Source organism: Phragmites australis, chromosome 14, assembly GCF_958298935.1.
Source record: "Phragmites australis chromosome 14, lpPhrAust1.1, whole genome shotgun sequence".
Classification (NCBI taxonomy): domain Eukaryota; kingdom Viridiplantae; phylum Streptophyta; class Magnoliopsida; order Poales; family Poaceae; genus Phragmites; species Phragmites australis.
The window spans coordinates 5,944,735-5,963,796 of record NC_084934.1 but is presented as its reverse complement, the minus strand read 5'-3'; the positions used below and the strand labels follow the sequence as shown (position 1 = coordinate 5,963,796).

The following is a 19,062-nucleotide window of genomic DNA, read 5'->3' as shown; positions in this document are numbered from 1 at the left end:
TCTATTTGGACGATAAGAAGGACTCCCTATCGATTACGGATGTATATGAGGCGGTACATCATCCCTATATAAGACGGAGACCCAGATCCCCCAGGGGTTCTTTTTTTTGGCTACTCAAGCCAAGCATCAGGACCTTGATATAGAAGGGACTCGGTGACTTTAGCCCTAGGTTAGACTAGATCAGATCTACTCCTTGTAATAGGTTAGCCACATTATCTGTACTTGAGTAAATATATATACATAATCATCCACAAAGGACGTAGGATATTACTCCAACTAGAGGCCCGAACTAGTATACATCGCGTGTGCCTCGCTTCATGTTCGATCTTTGATTCACGAAGGTAACCCCGTTATTTTTTGGACATATTGTCAGGAATAAATCCTCGATAGTTGGCGCGCCAGGTAGGGGGCTTCTAGTTTTCAAGATCGACTATGTCTCGAATACACATTAGCATCGGATTCTCCGACGATGGCTTCTACGACCACTTCGGGTCAACATCAATTACCTTCGAATCGCCCCTAGCCAGATCAAAGATCACATTCAGAACTATTATCTTCCACTGGGACCATCAAGGTGAATTGATCTGCACTAGTATTATCGAGTCCAGACCATTGGACGCATACCACAAGGTGGGATATTTCGAGTGGGATCCTAAGGAGCCCAATGTTCTCTAGTGCATCGACACCGACAACGACGAGGGTGGTGACGATGACTCCACGGCCAGCTAGAGAAGCCGAATAGATCGATTCATATTCATGGCCAGGGGAGCTGATGTCCCACCTGCTAACCCAATGGCGGTAGATCCAAACGCCATGGTAAACATGGCACGAAAATTCTTGAGGATCCATTAGTGGTAGCCGCCTCTCATGGTACTAGCGTTGCTGGTGATATGCTACTAGAGACATCTGCAGCTGGAGCCTTACGAGCCCTTGACACAACTCTCCATTGACGGACTGCAAGAGGTCAGGTACTTTCTGGTCTGCAATGATGACTTTCGGTGAGCACACCTCCACCGCCAGTGGCTCAAACATCGAAGGATGAGCTCCCTCAGAATAGCAACCGTGGAGCAGCATTGTCTTGACCACAGCCAAGTCTGGGCAGTGATGTTTTCAACACTCAATTGCTTAAGGTCCTTTATAGAGCCTTAAATTTGGAGGTGTGACATCAATTTTTAGTGGTATAGCATGATCACAGCTCCTTTTAGGTGGCAAACCTTTGGTTCTTCAAAGATATCAGGGTAGTGCATCAACATTTCTTCAATCTCTTTTGGAATTTTTGTGGCCACTTCAGCACCAGCCTCTTGTATCAGCTTGGCCTGAATGATACACCCTAATACTCCCTTCTTCACCATCTTCTGCAATTTGTTGGCATTGATCACATACTTATCTACAAGAACAGTGTGATCAGAAATCAACAATGTTTTCCCTCCTTTTGTTATTGACAACAACCTCTTCTGTAAATCCAATCCTATAGGCCTGTGCTCATAAATCCAGTCTCCCCCTAAGATGATGTCATAGCTCTTGAGCTTCAGTAATCTGAACGAGTTGCAGAACTCTTTACCACAAATACTGTATGACTGGTTCTAAACTAGTGCATCTATGACTAGCTCCCCTCCTCCAACTACTGTCACTTTCTTAGCTGACACATAGCTTAACTTGAACCCATGCTTGAGGGAAAATTCATAGTCCATGAATGAGTTTGTGCTACCACTATCAACAAGGGCAACAACCTTCCTATTTCCAATATTCACAATCAAAGAAAATGTCATGAGCCCAGTTGTTCCATTTACTGCATTCAGTGATATTTGCATCAATTCCTCAGGAACATCTGATTGTACTAGTTTATGTGGACTACTAGATGCAGTGGAAAATCCCACTTCAGAAGAATTCTCCCTAGGACTACCCCCTTCATCATGTACTTCTTCATCCATGGCAAGGGCCATAAGTTTGTCCCTGAAAATAGTCTCACTTTCTTCATCTAAAACCGATGCAGTTAGTTTTTTCCTCACCTTACAGTTATGTTGTAGTGTCCAAGGCTCCTGGCAGAACCAACACTTGTTTCTATCTCTATTAGCAGCCTGGTGGGTTGTGTCTCTTGATATACTTGGCCTAGTAGCAGTTATGTTTGCACTGGCAAGTTGATTAACAGAGTAAGCCCTCTTAACTGATATAGCTTGCTCAAGGTGTTTTGAATACCAAAATGCTTCCAAGAGACTTCTAGGCTGGTAGCAGATCACTTGATGTTTGATTGTTGGCTTCAAACGCCCAACAAAACAGCTCCAGAAGAAAGCCTCCTGCAAGTATGGGTGATCCCTCTTAAGGTATGCCATGCACTCCTCAAATTTGTCGACGTAGCCTGTCACTGAACCCAGCTGCTGTAAATTCTGAAACCTGGAGACTGCTTCATGGGCACCCATCTCAGTAAACCTATCTATAATCATCCTGCACAGCTGGTTCCGTGTAATACAGTGCCATGGTCCTAGCCCATTGTACCATAATTCAGCCTTTCCCACAAGATGTGTTGTAGCCAAGTTCACCCACTGACTATAGGGTGTACCTGAGATTTCAAAGAATTTTTCACGCTTCCTAATCCAACTCAAAGGTTGCTCACCACTGAACAATGGTAATTCTAGTTTTGGCCCACGTAGGACAGCTTCAGCATATGGTAAGGAGTTCTTATCAGCATACAGATGCAATTTTTTATCAGTTGGATGTGTAAATACCCGAGCAGATTTTCCTCCTGGATCCACTTCTATTGTCATATGCGCCATACTGCCTCCAACTAGAGCATTTTGATCTAGTCCATAGGGATTAAAACTAGCCAAACCACCATCCTTTGCCAAGCAATCATATCTATTTCCAAATCTTAGAACAATTGGGACAGAAGGGTTGACAGGAGATGTATATGTTGGCTCATTATGACTAGTGCTAAGACAGTTTTGCTCCTACTATCTTCAGATATCGTTTGAAAATTAGCAACTCCTTCTCTAACAGTGTTACTACAGCTGATCAAAGGCACAGAGGTTGAGGGTTTTACCTGCACTCCAACACCTTCTGGAAGAATTGCAACACCAGTATTGGAAGGACCTGGATTTGTTTCCACGCTACCCGATCCTCCTTTTGCTGCTGCTCCAGACCCTAAAGCCAACAAGATATGCTTGATGTCCGATAATTCTCCCTTAAGAGAGCACATCTCCACCTTTAAAGCCTTCAAATTCATGGTGTTGTTCTTGATCTACACGGTCTCTTGCTTCATAGCCTCTTCTTCTCCGGAACTCATCCCGATCTGTAGTTTTTGAGCATGGGTTTTTACCATCCACCGATTTCCAAGGTGGTCAGCTCAGAACAATTCCTCGCCCTTAGCCTCAAGCCTTCAGCCGCTTGGAATTGGAGATCGACCAAGGGGTTTTACGCAAGAACAAGTGAAGCAATCCGAGTCTGAATCCGATTCCCCGCCATTGCCTCCTGGCTCAATCTCGCTCTTGACGTCGGGATTTTACTGAGCAAACTGGAAGCAGTTGCTCAAACCTGTGCCAATCAGCAAGGACCTCGCAATGCAAAGTAAATCACTGACCGAAATCAAGAATTCATGTGGGATTTTGGTGGATCCTCCAGAGTGGTGGCGACGAACACGCGAGAGAGAGAAACCCTAAGACTACAAGACGATAAGCTAGGGAATGATTCTTCTTGATTCCCTTCTCTCACCAACTCCGGTCATAAGCATCTGGTTCGAATATTACAATGTGATTAACGGTAAAAACGACCGATTACAGTTCATTAAATGAAAATAATGAGACCGCCTATAGTTTGTGTTCCCGTGGTAACTCAAGCTCGTCATCAGCCGTAGGATCTCGATCGAACGGGTCACGGTGCTCCATACCACTTCGGCCGAAGACTGATGAGACTGAACAAAACAACCTGACGAAGCTGAACTCCATTGTCTGACGAACTAAAGAAAACGCTACTCTCCAAGGCCATGTCATCCTTCAGGAAGGGGAAGGAAGGTTCAACGAGAGGCGCGGCGGATGTCCCTGTCACCGCCGCCGTAGAGAACCCTTGTAGGGTTTGGGGGAGCTTCTTGCAGTGGAGAGAGTCGGCGATGATGTCGCGCCAGACCTTGGAGACACACTTGCGTCAGAGGAGAGCTTGGCGTGGAGACGCGAGAAGACCTCCATGAGGGCGGCGGCGGGGAGGCTGGCCACCGCTCTCCTCTTTGGGTTGGGGCAGTCTATGCCGCCGGTAAGGAGCTGCGAAGCGGAGGGGCCGGAGATGTGAAGGGGTGGGAACGCGCGCGAGGAAATTAAATGCGGCAAGAGGGGAGGCGAGGGGAGCGTGCCCGGCGCCGGGGGAGGCGCTGGCCGGTGCCCGGTGGTGGCTCCCCCTCGGAGAGAACTGAGAAGCAACGGGACTACACGTGTCCTTCCCTACTTATAACCATCGTAGTTGTAATACCCAACGAATATTTTTTTTTGTTTCCAAATTAAACGCATTATAACTACATTTGTTGTGAATTACTGGAGTTTAATCTTGAAAACTCTTTTCTCAAATTTTGGGCTCCCTACATACATACAATTTGTTCTCGTTTCATTCTACCATATTATTTGCATTCCATTCGCTGGCGACTACAAATTACGTATCACAAACCATAGGCCTATGTGTCGGTTTGGTATCACTTATGACAACCACAGAAGCTGCTCTATGAATTTTCAAAGACTAATTTAAATTTGAACTAAATTATAAGGAAGAAATTAGTATTTGAACTAAATCGTAATGATTTTGATTCTAATCTTCCCTATCCAAATAGACTTTGCACCAGGGGCAAAGCTAGAGCGAAATGGGGGAGGGTGCGCCACTTCATCACAACTATAGCGATATATATGGTGTTCAAGTCACATTGTCCAACTTATAGGACAACCGGCAACTTTTAACTTAATAGTTCAACATAAGTGATAACAATGTACAACGATACTAAAATAGCAATAAAATTGTTTACCAAAATGAATGAACTCTAATAATATTTGTCATTGTTGTGAAGAGGATGAGAGAAGCCAAAATCACCAACAAAAAACGATTGGGCATTAGCAAAATACAATATCTACCCTCATGGTCCTTGACAGCCTAAAGAAAAGAGAATAAATAATTTACTTTCAATTTCATCAAACCATTCCGGGTTAAACCTTTTGGGACTCTTTTCTATTTGTGAAAGTGGAAAATCGCATGTGCGAGGTTGACAAGGTCCGTTCTCCATATACTTTCTTCTCACCCTCTCTCTGCGATTAGGATATATGGTACGCATCAATTTCTTTTATAATACCTTTCCATCGAATTACCTATTATTTTGTAAGTGATTCCAATTTTAGTTACATGTTGTCATAAATATGAAGAAAATCCTAAGTTAAATCCCTAATACTACAATTTGGATAAAAAACCTAGCTGGAATCATACAATTGAAACCCAATTAGAGGCTTTACTTGATGGGAATATAAAAAATTGAGAGAACTAGAGCATTCGAAAGAAGATTATTTGAGGTTTCTTGCCTTGCTTCTGTGATCGGTGGACAAGGATGGCAGAAGAGTTAAGAGCTACGGCCAGGGGCACCATGGTAGTATGTGAGGGAGGTGGCCTTGGCAACGACCAGGCAATCTACTCTGGGCTCCGGCCACCGACGATGGGGATTGAGGTTTGAGGAGGCTTGGCCACACGGAAGCCGATGCATTGCGGCGACTGGGCGAGCAAGAGCAGGACTCATGCGTACAGGACAGCAAGGAAAGGAATCAACAATGGCTATTTTTTTTCTTTAGGGTGGATCGATTGGTGACTGCTGGCCCTACTCCCACAATCCTAGATTGATTCACCATTCATGGGCTTGGGCTTTTAGCGTGGCTGCTGACCTTGCTATATACGTCTGGGCTGGACCATGGGTGCATGAATTTGGGCCATGGGGGTGCATGTACGGTGAAGATAGGATAGCAGTAACTAGTTTTTGGTTTTGGTGTGGGTGCATCTACACCCACACCGGTCAACGTAGCTCTCCCCTGCTTTGCACGTGGATGCAAATTGTACATGGTTAGCAAGCCTAACAGTATAGATATATTTATATATACTACTTCAAATATTTGAGTTGGTAGTTGCGGTGGCGGCCATAATGGTAGTTTTTATCAGGATTTTGTATGGGTTGGTTTTTGTGTGTACTTGGATGTAGTATGGAGAATTTTTGTGGCGAGTGGATTAATTTAATTCATATTGCTCATGATATTAATACATAGGCCTATTGCCACATTTAAATACAATTATATTTGTATGATAAACGAATCAACGGATAGTGTATATGACTTATTTGTGATCCGTTGCACACCCACGTACACTTTGGCTAGTAAGGTTGTAACTTCCCAGTTTTGTTATATACATTATTTCCCTTTTTTCTATGATATTGTTGGATTTGTATATGAACTCGTGTTTTATTTGATAGGACCTTTTATCCGATGGATAAATGGGTCAAAAGGTGTCCTGACCTTAAAAAAAACAGTCGCTATATTAAAGGGCAAAACATCAAGCATAGCATGTGGTGATCTTTGGCTTGGGTTTCTTTTTGTTTCAATTACAAGAATAACACACGCATACACACCACAACCAACATGCCCTTAACGTCTACAAACAATACTACTAAAAACCCTTGCGATTGTCAGTGTGAATCGTGAACACAGGGGTTTAAATCAGTAGTTATTTTTTTCTGAACTTACGAAGAATACATTACTAATAGTTTCAGGAAGCAAAAGCAAAACCGCAATAATAATCAGCTCTGCTTGGCAATATCAGAATCCAGAATCACATTGCAGGTCCCATGTACATAAAATCCACACTTACAATCCTTTGGTTCTTAACTACCGCAGACCGTGGTTTAAAACGAACGCACTCAGATCAGTGGACAACTGGAGTAACATCGACCATACGTGGGGAAAACAAAAGGAACCCATTTGAGATGAAATAAACATCAGTGGACAGCTTTGAAATGGAATTGTTGTGATTCAACGTGTGTAGATCACCACGGGGTCTGGTCCTCCGGGACTGGAGGAGACTCCTTCAGCACGCTCCACAGCTTGGCCGGCTGGTGCTGCCCCATGGGGAGCTTCCAGAAGGAGTCTGAGCGCTGGTAGAACACATAGAACACGATGGCCGACGCCAGGAAGAGCGCCAGGAGTACGAGCCAGAGTTGCCATTCTGCCGGAGAAGAGAAACAGGAACAGGAACAGAGGCAGGTTGGTTAGTGAACCATATCACAGGACAGGAGGGCCAAACAGCATTTGCTGGACATGTATTCTATACCTTTCCAGTCAGCAGGCACGTTCAGTTTGGTTAGCTCTGCTCCCCATTGATGCGACGTGGAGATTACGACCCTGCAATATCAGTAGTCATGCAATAGTAGGAATTCCGAAATTTGGTCCCGAAATCGCATTTAAAGAATCTCAGTGTGCCCGCCAATTCAGGAAAGTGTGCCTGCCCAACCTAGAAAGAGAAAGTCATACTATTGTGCAGTCTATTCAGGCAGGGTAGCCTAACTAAAACTAAAAAACATTATTGGAATGCTGGACACAGGAACAGATGTACCTTCGGATTCAGGCATCCATGGACATGCCCAATCAATGAATACTACGCAAGCGTGCCTAGGCTAGGTGTAGAATCAAAACACTTCAAAACTATCGCACCTACGGCCTACCTATTGATGAACACTTTATATAAGTACTAAACAAGAATAATGCATAATTTACCCTGTGAAATAAGTGGCCAGAAAAATAAAAGAAATACCCAATGAACTGCCAATCCAGGGGATGCCAACAAGTTCTTGTTACCTTTCAGTAGGACAAAATTCGATGGAGGAGATCGGGGAGCCTAGATGAACCTTCTTGCTCCAGTGAGAAACTTCCATTTTCTTTACATCGATAGCACAGAAGTCACCGTCATGGCTTCCTCTGAAATAAATACAGATCCACGTGAATAATGATATACAAGCAAGGAAGTCTGAAAGATGGTGCATAGATGTCAATGAAAACTGTGCATAGTCGTGAAAAGGGTGAGGGTCACAAATAACTAGACAGATGACTTTCTCCAGGGTTAATTGACCATAACCACTACCGGGACACCACTCACTAGCAAATAAAACATGATTCACAATTTTGTATTTATATAGCTACACAACATACTGCCCTTACCAACGATATTAGCTTGTTATCAGAATGTATGACTGATGCTTTAATAAAAAATGACGTAAATCAATATATTTTATTCAAGGTAAACACTAAAGGAGAATGTATGGAAGGTAACTGGGAAACACTGAAGGAGTATGTTGATCCCAAAATTGGCAAGCGTAGATCTTCCTAGAAATACAGAATGGACCCATACAACTACGGTACAGTATGACAGTAGAAGAGTATTTTATCCACTCACAAAGCCAAATATTTTCCATCCATGCTAACCGAAAGTGTGGAGATAGGCTTTCCCAGAAGTCTTTTGTACCCAATTCTCTTCCAATCACTTATGTTCCAGACAACAGTAACAACATTGGAACCTGCAGCAATGATGAACACAGATCTAGTTTAAGTCGGCTCGTCTGCATACATCTAATTCTCGAGTTAATTAAAAGCACACCTTTTGCAATTGTGCAAAACAGGAATGGTTTCATCCCATCCCTAGAAAATCGGCAACACTCGATCTTCTCATCCTGTAAACATACAAACAAAAAGAGGGGAAAAATAAGAGTCAAAATTTCAACCATCTCAACAAGCAAACGTAAATTGTAGAAATTTATCATACATACCGAAGATCGAGTCAAATTGACCAGCGGTACCCCTTCATCTATCTTCCATATTCTTGCAGATCCATCAGTGGACGTTGAAACTAAAAACTCTGAGTCTAAGCTACAAGAGAAAAGGCACCAATGTTGTATCAGTTGGTGCTGATTAAAGCAAATAGTAACCACGAATCATAATGCTTAATATGTAGGTTCGGAATTAATTTTAGTATGCTACATTATCAATAATCCTGGTTCCTTTCAAAAGACAATGTTCTACTGAGTGTCCATTTACATAAACTTTTAGTTAATCTAATGACAATATTTTCTGGTATTTTTTTGAGAACAATGAACGAGAAAAAAAGATAAGCTTGTCTTAACCTGATATCCATGTCTCGAAAGGACTTATGAGCTTTAGGTTCATCCAAGAGCACATTCATGCTTGGCCAATGGAATATCCTGAGATGTCCATCCTACAGTGGTACAAAAGAACAAGTAAACCAAGAACCATAAGTAGCGATTGGTATCAGATTCAGCTAGAAGAGTATTACTACCAGACAAGAAATTGCTACGGCCAAGAGAATTAGACAGCAAAATGATCCAGCTATAACAAATAGTCTAACAGAATGGTTTTAATGGCGAGAGAGGGGTTAAAAAAGGTCATACAAACTTTCTTCTTAGCATGTATACGCGCAAGGACAAGCAAATTATAGGAAAGGAAAAAAGAAATAGAAACTTGAGGAAAAAAATTGATCCCTCGAAAGTCATATATCAACATAGTACAAATCCAATACCTCTCCACCAATGGCAAATTTGGCGCCATCTGTGCTGAAAGCAAGACACTTCTGTGGCCCAACAGATTCAAGAGGTAGAGCATCTCTTGGAATAATGCGAACGGTGAACTCTTCAAAAACCAGTTTGAATAACCTACAGTTTTGACAGGTGATATAATTATGAATTCCTAGACATAATTATATAAAAAGGACAAATAAAATGGAACAGTGCAGAGACAAGGTTTCAATATTAATAGAGTCAAAACTAAAGAACGAAATATGTGTGGAATTAAAGAAGGTGAATTGACTGGGTTAACAAGGAAAGTGAGGAAGATTATTTCTATTTCACTAATGATAGTTCATCAATGAAGTTAAGCCTGCTTTGAATTAAAAAAACAGTGTGTTGTAAGAAAAATTACCAATCACAATTAAATGAGACATAAAGTGCACATAGCGATAGAGTACATATTACATTGGTAACTTTCCATTCTTATAAGATTTTGTATCTCATAATCTCATGAATATAGATGTTAATAACATCAGTTATACTAAATTTGAGAAATTCAAAGTGTAAACATTATCTTTTTCTTGCAAATTACAAGCCATGCATTTGTGAGAAATTCATGTTGTTAGACACTAAAGTAACTTCACTTTTGGAAGGTCTCATAGATCTTCATAATTTATAAATCCCAAATGAACTAATGCAACTAATTGCACGAAATCCTTTACTCCATTGCATATTTGCATTTGAGCCCTAACTATTTGGGAGTAGAGTAAGCCCTAACTATTTGATCAACAACATCTATCATTTTCTCCATAATAACGACAATGGTACAGTTCAAGTAAAAATACTACCTAATGGTCCGAATCTAATTCAGCAATATTATAAGTTGCACAGCAGCTCTGATCCATCTATCGTTACCCAAGAAAAATACTCCATTTTAGAGCATGATGGGAGGCTGCTCTAGATTCCCAACACAGAACCCTAATTGAGGCTCCCTAAAACAGCAAGTCAGCCGTCAGCAATTCAAATGGAGAAATCATCTAAGTCACTCTGAATTCCACACACGACCGTCAACAAGAACATAAGTACCACCAATCGGCAATAAAGACCATGGCAGCTTCAACAGACGAACGGTCCAACACCGCACACCAATCACCCAAATTGACAAAAGCCGGAGCTTCCTGCGCGGGGAACGAGCAATCCAGCTCAGGACCTCCCACTCCATCGCCGAGCCAACCTCCATCACCGCTCCCTTACAAGTTCTCCACCACCACTAACAGCAAGTAATAGACAGCGAGAAGCAGAGTCGCGCACCTGCAACCCTTGGCCGTTGCGCAGACGAGCTCGTCGCCGGCAGGGTGCACTGCGATGCCACGCGGCGCGTCGCCCGGGACGCCCTCCCCGAGCACGGCCCTCGCCTGCAACACAACCGATTCCGAGGTCAAACCCACCGTCGAAACCCCAACCGGTTTCGAGCCAAGCAAACCGACGAGCTGGAGCCGAGTGGGCCGCTTCCGTACCAGGGGCTCGGCGGTGAGGTAGCACTCCTTGGAGTCGAAGCCGAGCACCTCGATCGCGGGCGGGGAGCCGGCCGCCCCCGCCCGGCCGTACGTCGCGAAGACGCGCGCCGCCGCCTTCTCCTCCCGGCGTCGGATCCACGCCGCGCACGAAACCTTCCCTCCCCCGGCCACCGAAGCCTCGCCGCCGCCGCTCGCCATGGGTGGCGGTGGTGGTGGTGGTGGTGGTGGCTCCCTGCTGCTCCGGGCTTCAAAATGTTCTGGAGAGGGTTTTAATCGGGGGGTGGGGATGGACGAAGAAGAAGGAAGGAAGGGAGGCGATGTGAAGGCGGCGAGCCGAGCGCCCGAATGATTGTGCTTAGGTGGGCCCGGCCGGATATTCCCTGGTTATTCGCTGACTTCTAGATGGTCAACACCAGCGGAGGGTTTTTTAAAACGCCAGCGGAGGGTTTCTTTTTTTCTTAACGCCAGCGGAGAGTTTTCGTGCTGCCCTTTTTGGAATTTCCTAGCAGCCGGCAAGGCTGGCTTTGGGCCTTATGATTGGGATAGTTGACATCTAGGTTGGTGTAGTGATATGATTTTACTGGTATGGTCATCTTTATAATTATAAGTTAATTAGTTACTTATGATTTGATAAGTTGTGTTGATCAGGGATGGAGGTCAGATTGATATATGTGATATGATTCTATTAGTATAGTAATTTTTATAATGATAAGTTAATCAGTTGCTTGTGATTTGATAAGTTGCGTTAACTAGGGAGATAGATGAGAAAGAGGCATATATGGTGTATCAAAAATATCACTCAAAGACATAGGTTGTGATACGATTTTTGTAATGGAGGTTGATCACGTCGAGATAAAACTGGACTAATTTATGTGCAAGACCTATAGGCTACACGTGGACGTGGATCCAATGATATGGTAGGGTTAGGAGAACCAACCTCGTTGCTAAGGATTGTACCAAAAATAGTGTATAAAAATACTCTTTTCGGTTAAAAATACTTGATATTTTGAATATGACACGTTCTTAAATGTGTATGTTTGATTACTATTTTTTACTACAATATATTTATAAAGTCCGAAAAGTTTATAAGATTATAAAAATATTTTTTAAGACAAATTCATACTTATAATTTTTATGTTTTGAAACTAAATATTTCAAAACTATTGATGATCACAGTTTCGAAGTTTAATAGGATATTATTCAAAATATTATGTATTTATGATCGGATAAAGTACTTATATAATATAGTAGTGCTAGTGCTTAAGCAGCGCTAGAAAAAAAAAGAATAAAGAATATAATGTCGTCTATTGTAGGTGTTTGCCATTTATTTCACTTTCGTTTTGGGCTGTGGGCCGAACCCCACTCCATCCACTATATGGGTTGAGATTTGAGCCATCCACGTAGATAAGCCGAGGAAAATCAAACTTCAAATGCATCTATAAGATAAGGTTGTAAAGTTGTTCTAGCTTTCACCGAGTACAACAAAGTCATAAACACATGCATATAAAATGAATAAACAAGTGAAGGACACGATTATATGTAGGGTAAATATCAGTTGCATCTCTACTATTTAAAAAGAACCTAATGAATTTGTCCGTCTGCCACAGTCGGACAACTGGGCGCATGTCGTCCATCTGATCCCACTCGCCCACCCGCAACATCGCATCTTTGTTCGATCCTTCGTCCACCCGGACTGTCGCACGCCCGCTTCCTCAAACAAAATCCCAACGAACCCAGCAGATCCGTTTCCGCATCCTACGCCACCCCCTCATCCACCGCTGCCCTCGCAGGATCGCCGCCACCATGTCGACGAGAAGGCGCCGCTCCAAAGGAGTCTGTGATGGCATCATGCCCGCCTCACCGATGCCCAGTGCAACCTCTTATTCATGCCATCGTGATGGATCTGCCGAGCCTAGCCGTTGGCCGCTGCCCCGTGGTTGCCTCAAGCACCCCCAATATCCCAGTCGTCGCCGCCTCTGGCCCCTCCATGGGGCTGCCTCCTCGAGTGCGTCCATCGGGTCGACCGCAGTAAAGGGTGCAACGGCGAAGTTGGTGGCCCCCTCCACAGTGGTGGCCTCTTCGACCTCACAAGATCTGGGCCGCCGTGACCTCCAGGTCGTCCACGACCACTCACACGACTCCCCTCCCCACCCATTCACACGGCTCCCCTCCCCACTCGCTCCTATGACTCCTCCTCGACCAGATCCACGCCTCTTATAACCACTCCTCATCTCCCCCATCTCCGCTCTAAAGGCGAGATCTCATCACCTCGTTCCCAAATCAACCAGAAATGAAGGCTCGAACCCATCGATCGATCCAAAAGTGCCCTAAATCTACCTCAAATTCACCACTGAATCCCCCGAATTGGAACCCAAACCCTGCACCTACCAATTCAAATCTGAACTCACCATTTTCACTCCTACCACCCCAAACCCGCCGCATTCTCCATATTCCCACTCGAAATCCACCACCATGGCTACCGCACTCTCCAATCCACCCCCAAATCCAACCCGAGGTCGCCCACCACCGTGTAGCCACCACCTCCAAACTTGGGCCCCGCCGCTGCATCGGCGGGCGGGGGCATGGTGCCGACATCAAGGGTCACCAGCGCGACGCCATCGAAGAACACAACGATGGTGGAGCTCAAGTCGCGTGTGCTTGCCACGCTCGCGAAGCTCTTCGGCTGCGAGACACACCACATCGCCGTCGAGGACCTAGACCGCATCATCTGCTCACTGCCGTCCCCCCTGGGCGCTGTGCTCATGCTGCTCAATTCACTGGCCTCTGACTCCTAGGGGCTCGCCTCCCCAGGTAGGTGCGAGTCATTGCGCCTCCACGCCACGCTCTCCACCATGCACTCGGAGGCCGCGGCCCCGCACCTCCACGACTTCCAACACCTCTGTGCATGATGCCTGCCACGACGCTGCAGGCCAGCTCACGATGGTGTACCTCCGGCTGATGGCCGCTTCCAGTGCTGTCGAGGCAGACAATGCGACTGTGATGCTGTTCGTGAAGCCACTGTTCAAGGTCATGGGGGAGTAGAGCTAGGCAGTTCAAGGTGGGGCGGCCGCCTACCTAGAGGTGGAAGGGGTGGGGCATGGGCCCGGTGTCATCGGGATGTTTGGGAAGCTTGGTCCTAATGTGTGCAAGTTGCTCGGTGGGTAGGGCGTGCAAGCGAAGGGGTAACTGCTCGGCGTCATCGGAAGCTTGGCCCAGGTGGGGGATCCCTTTGTAAATTTGTGTTCTCCATGCTAGGTGTTTGATGAATTGGCACAAGGAATACCAGGTGATAGAAAGGTTTTGTAGCTATCTATTTTTATGGACTTTTGATTGTTTAGTCTTAAGGGAGGAGTCGTACCTCTGGGCCATGGATCAACCATGCAATGCACCTAGAGGCCTGAAAATCAATTGGGAGCATGCTAAGTAAAGAACTCAGTCAAGAGGCATTATGAAAGTTCACATTCGCATATCCTTGCAACTCCTCCATTCACAAAATAAGTTTAAATGTCTTTTGCCCAAATTAGTGTTCTGTTGGAGGGTCGCTGAAATTTGTTAACGAGAATTAGTGGAAAAGATTGATCTAACAGAATTGCGAAAGAACATCGAGAATTAGTGGAAAAGATTAATCTAACAGAATTATGAAAGAACATGCTTAGCAAACATTTCAACAAACATGCTTTAACAGAATTGTGAAATCATAGCGGCATGACGCTTCCCATTGTTCCTCAAAACAAACAGCAATTACTCTTCTACGATCTGTGGCAGGACATAAAGTGCTAGATTTCTCACACTCACTCTATCAGAAGGAACCACATTGCGAACACAGTCCTTCCATTCCAACCCGTGTCGCAACCTCTCAATGATAATTGAGATCGAAAACCTCTAGGCTCCAACTATCTCCATCCCTAAACATTTTAGTGAGATACACAAGCCACAACTGAAATGGGCTGTTATTAACAAACTAACTACAGCTGCATTAGTGCCAAGCAGAAGCGAATCCACTGGAAGCCCTACCTAGAGTCTAGGATTACTTAAAGGAAGTTTCTACTTTAAGCTTAAGTGATTTGATTTCATACACGTAAATTGGATGGATAAATTATTACATAAAATCTTCTAGTAATTCCAGCATGCATATTTATTTTAGGAGAAAAAGATAGAAGACTTTTTATGCGAATGATCTGTTGTAAACGGATCCGATGTATTCCTTTTTCCTACAGATACTGCAGTACATGCATGCTGATGGATTGATGAATCCATGATTAAGGTATGAGTGACATCAATTCTGCAATCCATCAGCGTAATCAATTAACCTAATTTTAAGTGGGGGAACAACTTTGTTTCTCAATCCTACTATCAGAAGCGATGGGAGGTGAAGATCAAAAGTTCCCCACCAAAATTGTACTTTTTAAATTATATAGATTAAAACTATTGAAGTCACACGTGTGTTCTACGATGACACAATAAAGGCTAACGGGATCGGCCACAAGAACACTTAAAAAAATTATGTGGAAGGATTATTATGAAGATCTAATAAAATATTTTGTATCAAGGAATATGACGGTGTAATAGGTGAGGGGTGCCCCACGTGGCGGGTCCCGTGCTGCCAAGTGTCAGCCAGCTAGTAGGTATTGTCAAGACCATGACCGCATCACACGGCTAAGGCAAGGCTCGTGCGACCAACCCCTGGTCACAAAGCAAAATCCTACGACTAGCCCTTGCTAGTCGCAGAGTAGGTTCTCACCTAACTAGTCAAGTCTCATTTAATGCTACCTACTCGAGTGTTTTTCCTTCCCCAGGCACTTGCTTTCTGCGAGGCTTGGTTGTGGGGCGGTGTGGAGTTGCAGTGACTCGTCCCGTAGTATTTAATGATGCGGGATGGTCTGACGAGTGAGTGTGACAGCGCTCGATGATGGTACAGGATGCGCAAGACGACCAGAATAGAGCAGACATGCCTATCCGACATCATGATGGGCTAGGGGTAGTTGGCTCCGTCAGGGGTAGGTCTGCCACAGGGTTTGGCACGGTCTGTTTATTTGTACATCTTTGCCCCTGGTATATAAACAGGTTAAGACTTTGTTTGTAAAGGAAATGACATTCTTTAACAAGTTCACCTAATTCATAAGATAATACACATGACGTAGGGCTATTATCTCATGAGAGGCCCGAACCTGGATAAATCCTGGTGTTCTTGAGCCTAGTTTGATATACACATACAGGAAACATAGATTAACGCACCTATCATCTAGTATACCACGAATTATTGTCAGGGATTATCCCCCGACAGTTGGCGCGCCAGGTAGGGGCCTGTTTTTTTGTGTTTCTGCAAGTATTGATACTTTAGTTGGGCTACCCATGTCCGGATCCCTAACTGCTGTGGAGTCCCATTTTGAGGACCACAGACGCCGCGAGGTCTTCTTCATGTGATACGACCCAAACAAGCACGATGTGCTTCAAGCATGGGACACCAAACCGGATTCTGAGGATTCTGAGTTTGAGCGGAGATTTGCATGATGGCCCATGCAGTAGGGGCAACAGCGATGCTCGTGTCGTGGGAATCGGAGGTGAGCCCCAGGCCACAGGCTAAGAGGGAAACCCGCTTGGCATCAGGCATGAGGGAGGTCCTACTTTGCTCCAGCAACAGCAACACCACCCAGAGGAGCACCCGCGTGAAGAGGAGACCATGGCGGCATCCTCTTCAAGGCCGTCACGCTGCACGAGGAATGTGAGCACCAGGGGCTCCCCCCTCATGATGTCTTGCTGCTTCGCGGTCAGCGGCTCGACTACGAGGCCATGACCCTAGCACAGAACCTGCAGACTACACGGGTACTTCTTAGACACCAGCTGGTGGCGATACCGGAGGGTTCACAGGTAGTGTCATGGCTATGCAATCTCGCCCTCTTGGTAGAGACCTCCCTGTCCTTTGTAAGGAACAACCAGGATGGTGGTCAGCCAGGTTCATGGTGGACTCTACGGCAGGAAGAAACCTGTGCTCCCTCAGCACATGGGGTACGAGGAGACTGTCACCATGCCATGGCAATCCACCTGCTGACTTGCACAACTCGCTCCACCACCATGACCTCCGCACGTAATCCGGGGCTAGAGGGCCACCTAGAAACAGGAAGAGCGTGCCCGGCGAGAGGAGTAAAAGGGAAGCAACCCTGCCACTCACCTTCCCCTCGTCGAGAGGCGTCGGACTCCTTCATCCCCACACCAGGGCCGTGAGATCGCCAGCTCTCTCCCTGATCATGTGCTGCCCAGCGGCGAGCGGCTCCCCATTAAGGGACGGGGTGCAACGCTTTCTCAACCCAACTGTAAGAGGTATAGTGGTCGGACAAGTTTTGGCCAGTCCATCCGAAAAATACGATGACTCAACCAACCATGTGTCAGTTCGCAGGAGGACGCATGGGGGAGATTCCTACAATCTACACCATCATGGTGCAGGCCGCGGGAGGCAACAGGAAGGTCATGGCAAACTATTTTCGAACCATCCTGGCTGGTTCAACACGGTCCTAGCTGATGAATCTCTCCCATGTGTCAATTTGGTCCTAGGAAGACTTGTGCGACCAGTTCGTCACCAACTTCCAGGGGACCTACGCCCAACTAAAGGTCGAGGATGACCTATATGTCAGGCAGCTGCATGGTGAGTCGCTACGAGACTACATTCGGTGTTTTACCGAAAGCTGGAATACCATTCCACATATTATGGGCAAGTTAGTAGTCATAGCATTCCAGAGGGGGGTCAGAGACCAGAAGATGGTCAAAAAGCTGGCCACTAAGGAGGTCTGGAGCACCACCGAGCTCTTCGAGCTCGCAGAAAAATGCACGCAAGATGCTGAGGCTCGAGAGCACCAGATCGGCGTGAAGCTGCAGCCAACCTCTGACCAACCCGCTTCTTCCAAAGGAGTTGACCGGAAGGAGAAAAAGAAAAACAAGCGCGAAGCTGGACCGCCCGACTTCATGGCTGTCGAGCAAACCAACCAATCGCGTCGACGCTTCGATAAGAAGGATGGGAAGAAGGGCAAAGGCTACTGCCCGATGCACTGTACTGACGCCCACGACTTGATTGAATATAAGGTCGTGCGAGGCATCATCGACCAGGAGCTTGGGAAGCGCAAGCCCAGGTGCAATGACGATGGACAGGATGGGGCTCTGGGATTCCAGTAGGCCGATCACATGGTTCACCATATCTTTGTGGGAGCTACGACGTACTCCTCAAATAGTGAGTACTGAAAGTGCATCTAGGCCCCCTAAGTGGGTTTTGGCTTATTGATGACAAAACGATTAAAGAACTAACATGTTTTGTGAGTATTGAACAGGTATGAGCATTAGTTGTGAAGGTAAATGACGTTTGACACCCGTCGAAACAATTGAAGAATCAACGAAGGATACAAGATAGGGCTTAAATTCTTTTTACTTTTGAAATTGAGTCTAGGATAGATTTTTTCCTAGATGGATGGATTCATTTGCTTGATTAGTGTCTCAATGCTCAAGAGATCCTTTAGAATCACCCAATTGAGAGACACATTCACTCACGGACACGAAACTCTTTCTGAAAATCTTCAGAGTCCGGAGACTCCGGTGTTCACCGGATACTCCGGTACTCAGCGTTCAGCCGGAGTCTTCGAGTTAGCCTTCGGCAGAGAGTCTCGGTTCCGGTTTAATCTTTTAAAGAAAAAGACCGGAGTCTCCGGTGTTCACCGGATACTCCGGTAAAATGTTTAAGTGTGCAGTCAAAGTCTCCGAGGTAGACTCCGGCAGAGGCTCTCGGTTAGCATTTAATCTTTTTGATAAAAAGAAGTAAAGACCGGAGTCTCCGGTGTTCACCGGATACTCCGGTACCTGGAGATGCCGGAGGATCCGGCTAGTCTCCGGACTTAGTCTGTTTTGGAAAATCTGTCAGGACCGGAGAGTCCGGTGTTCACCGGAGACTCCGGTAATAAAACAGAACTGCAACGGCTAGTTCTGACATGTTCGTGACCG

At 45.4% G+C, this 19,062-nt stretch overlaps 1 protein-coding gene across 1 annotated transcript; it reads right to left on the bottom strand.

Annotated features, from left to right (window-relative positions):
* Positions 1–6,787: 6,787 nt before the first annotated feature.
* LOC133890832 (SEC12-like protein 1) lies at positions 6,788–11,421 on the bottom strand. The gene is made up of 10 exons (XM_062331416.1): positions 11,083–11,421; positions 10,877–10,980; positions 9,580–9,712; positions 9,167–9,258; positions 8,813–8,912; positions 8,644–8,716; positions 8,443–8,563; positions 7,848–7,967; positions 7,324–7,394; positions 6,788–7,218 (listed from the first exon to the last, which is right to left on the bottom strand). Exons 1-10 carry the CDS (start codon positions 11,278–11,280, stop codon positions 7,040–7,042), a joined length of 1,191 nt encoding a protein of 396 aa, XP_062187400.1. The 5' UTR covers positions 11,281–11,421; the 3' UTR covers positions 6,788–7,039.
* Positions 11,422–19,062: the final 7,641 nt, after the last annotated feature.

Coding starts and splice junctions, on each gene's coding strand:
- LOC133890832 (XM_062331416.1), bottom strand. CDS start 11,280: ATGGCGAGCGGCGGCGGCGAGGCTTCGGTGGCCGGGGGAGGGAAGGTT. Junction 9,713..10,876: donor GCAACGGCCAAGGGTTGCAG/GTGCGCGACTCT, acceptor TCAAAACTGTAG/GTTATTCAAACTGGTTTTTG. Junction 8,564..8,643: donor GTTTTGCACAATTGCAAAAG/GTGTGCTTTTAA, acceptor TCATTGCTGCAG/GTTCCAATGTTGTTACTGTT.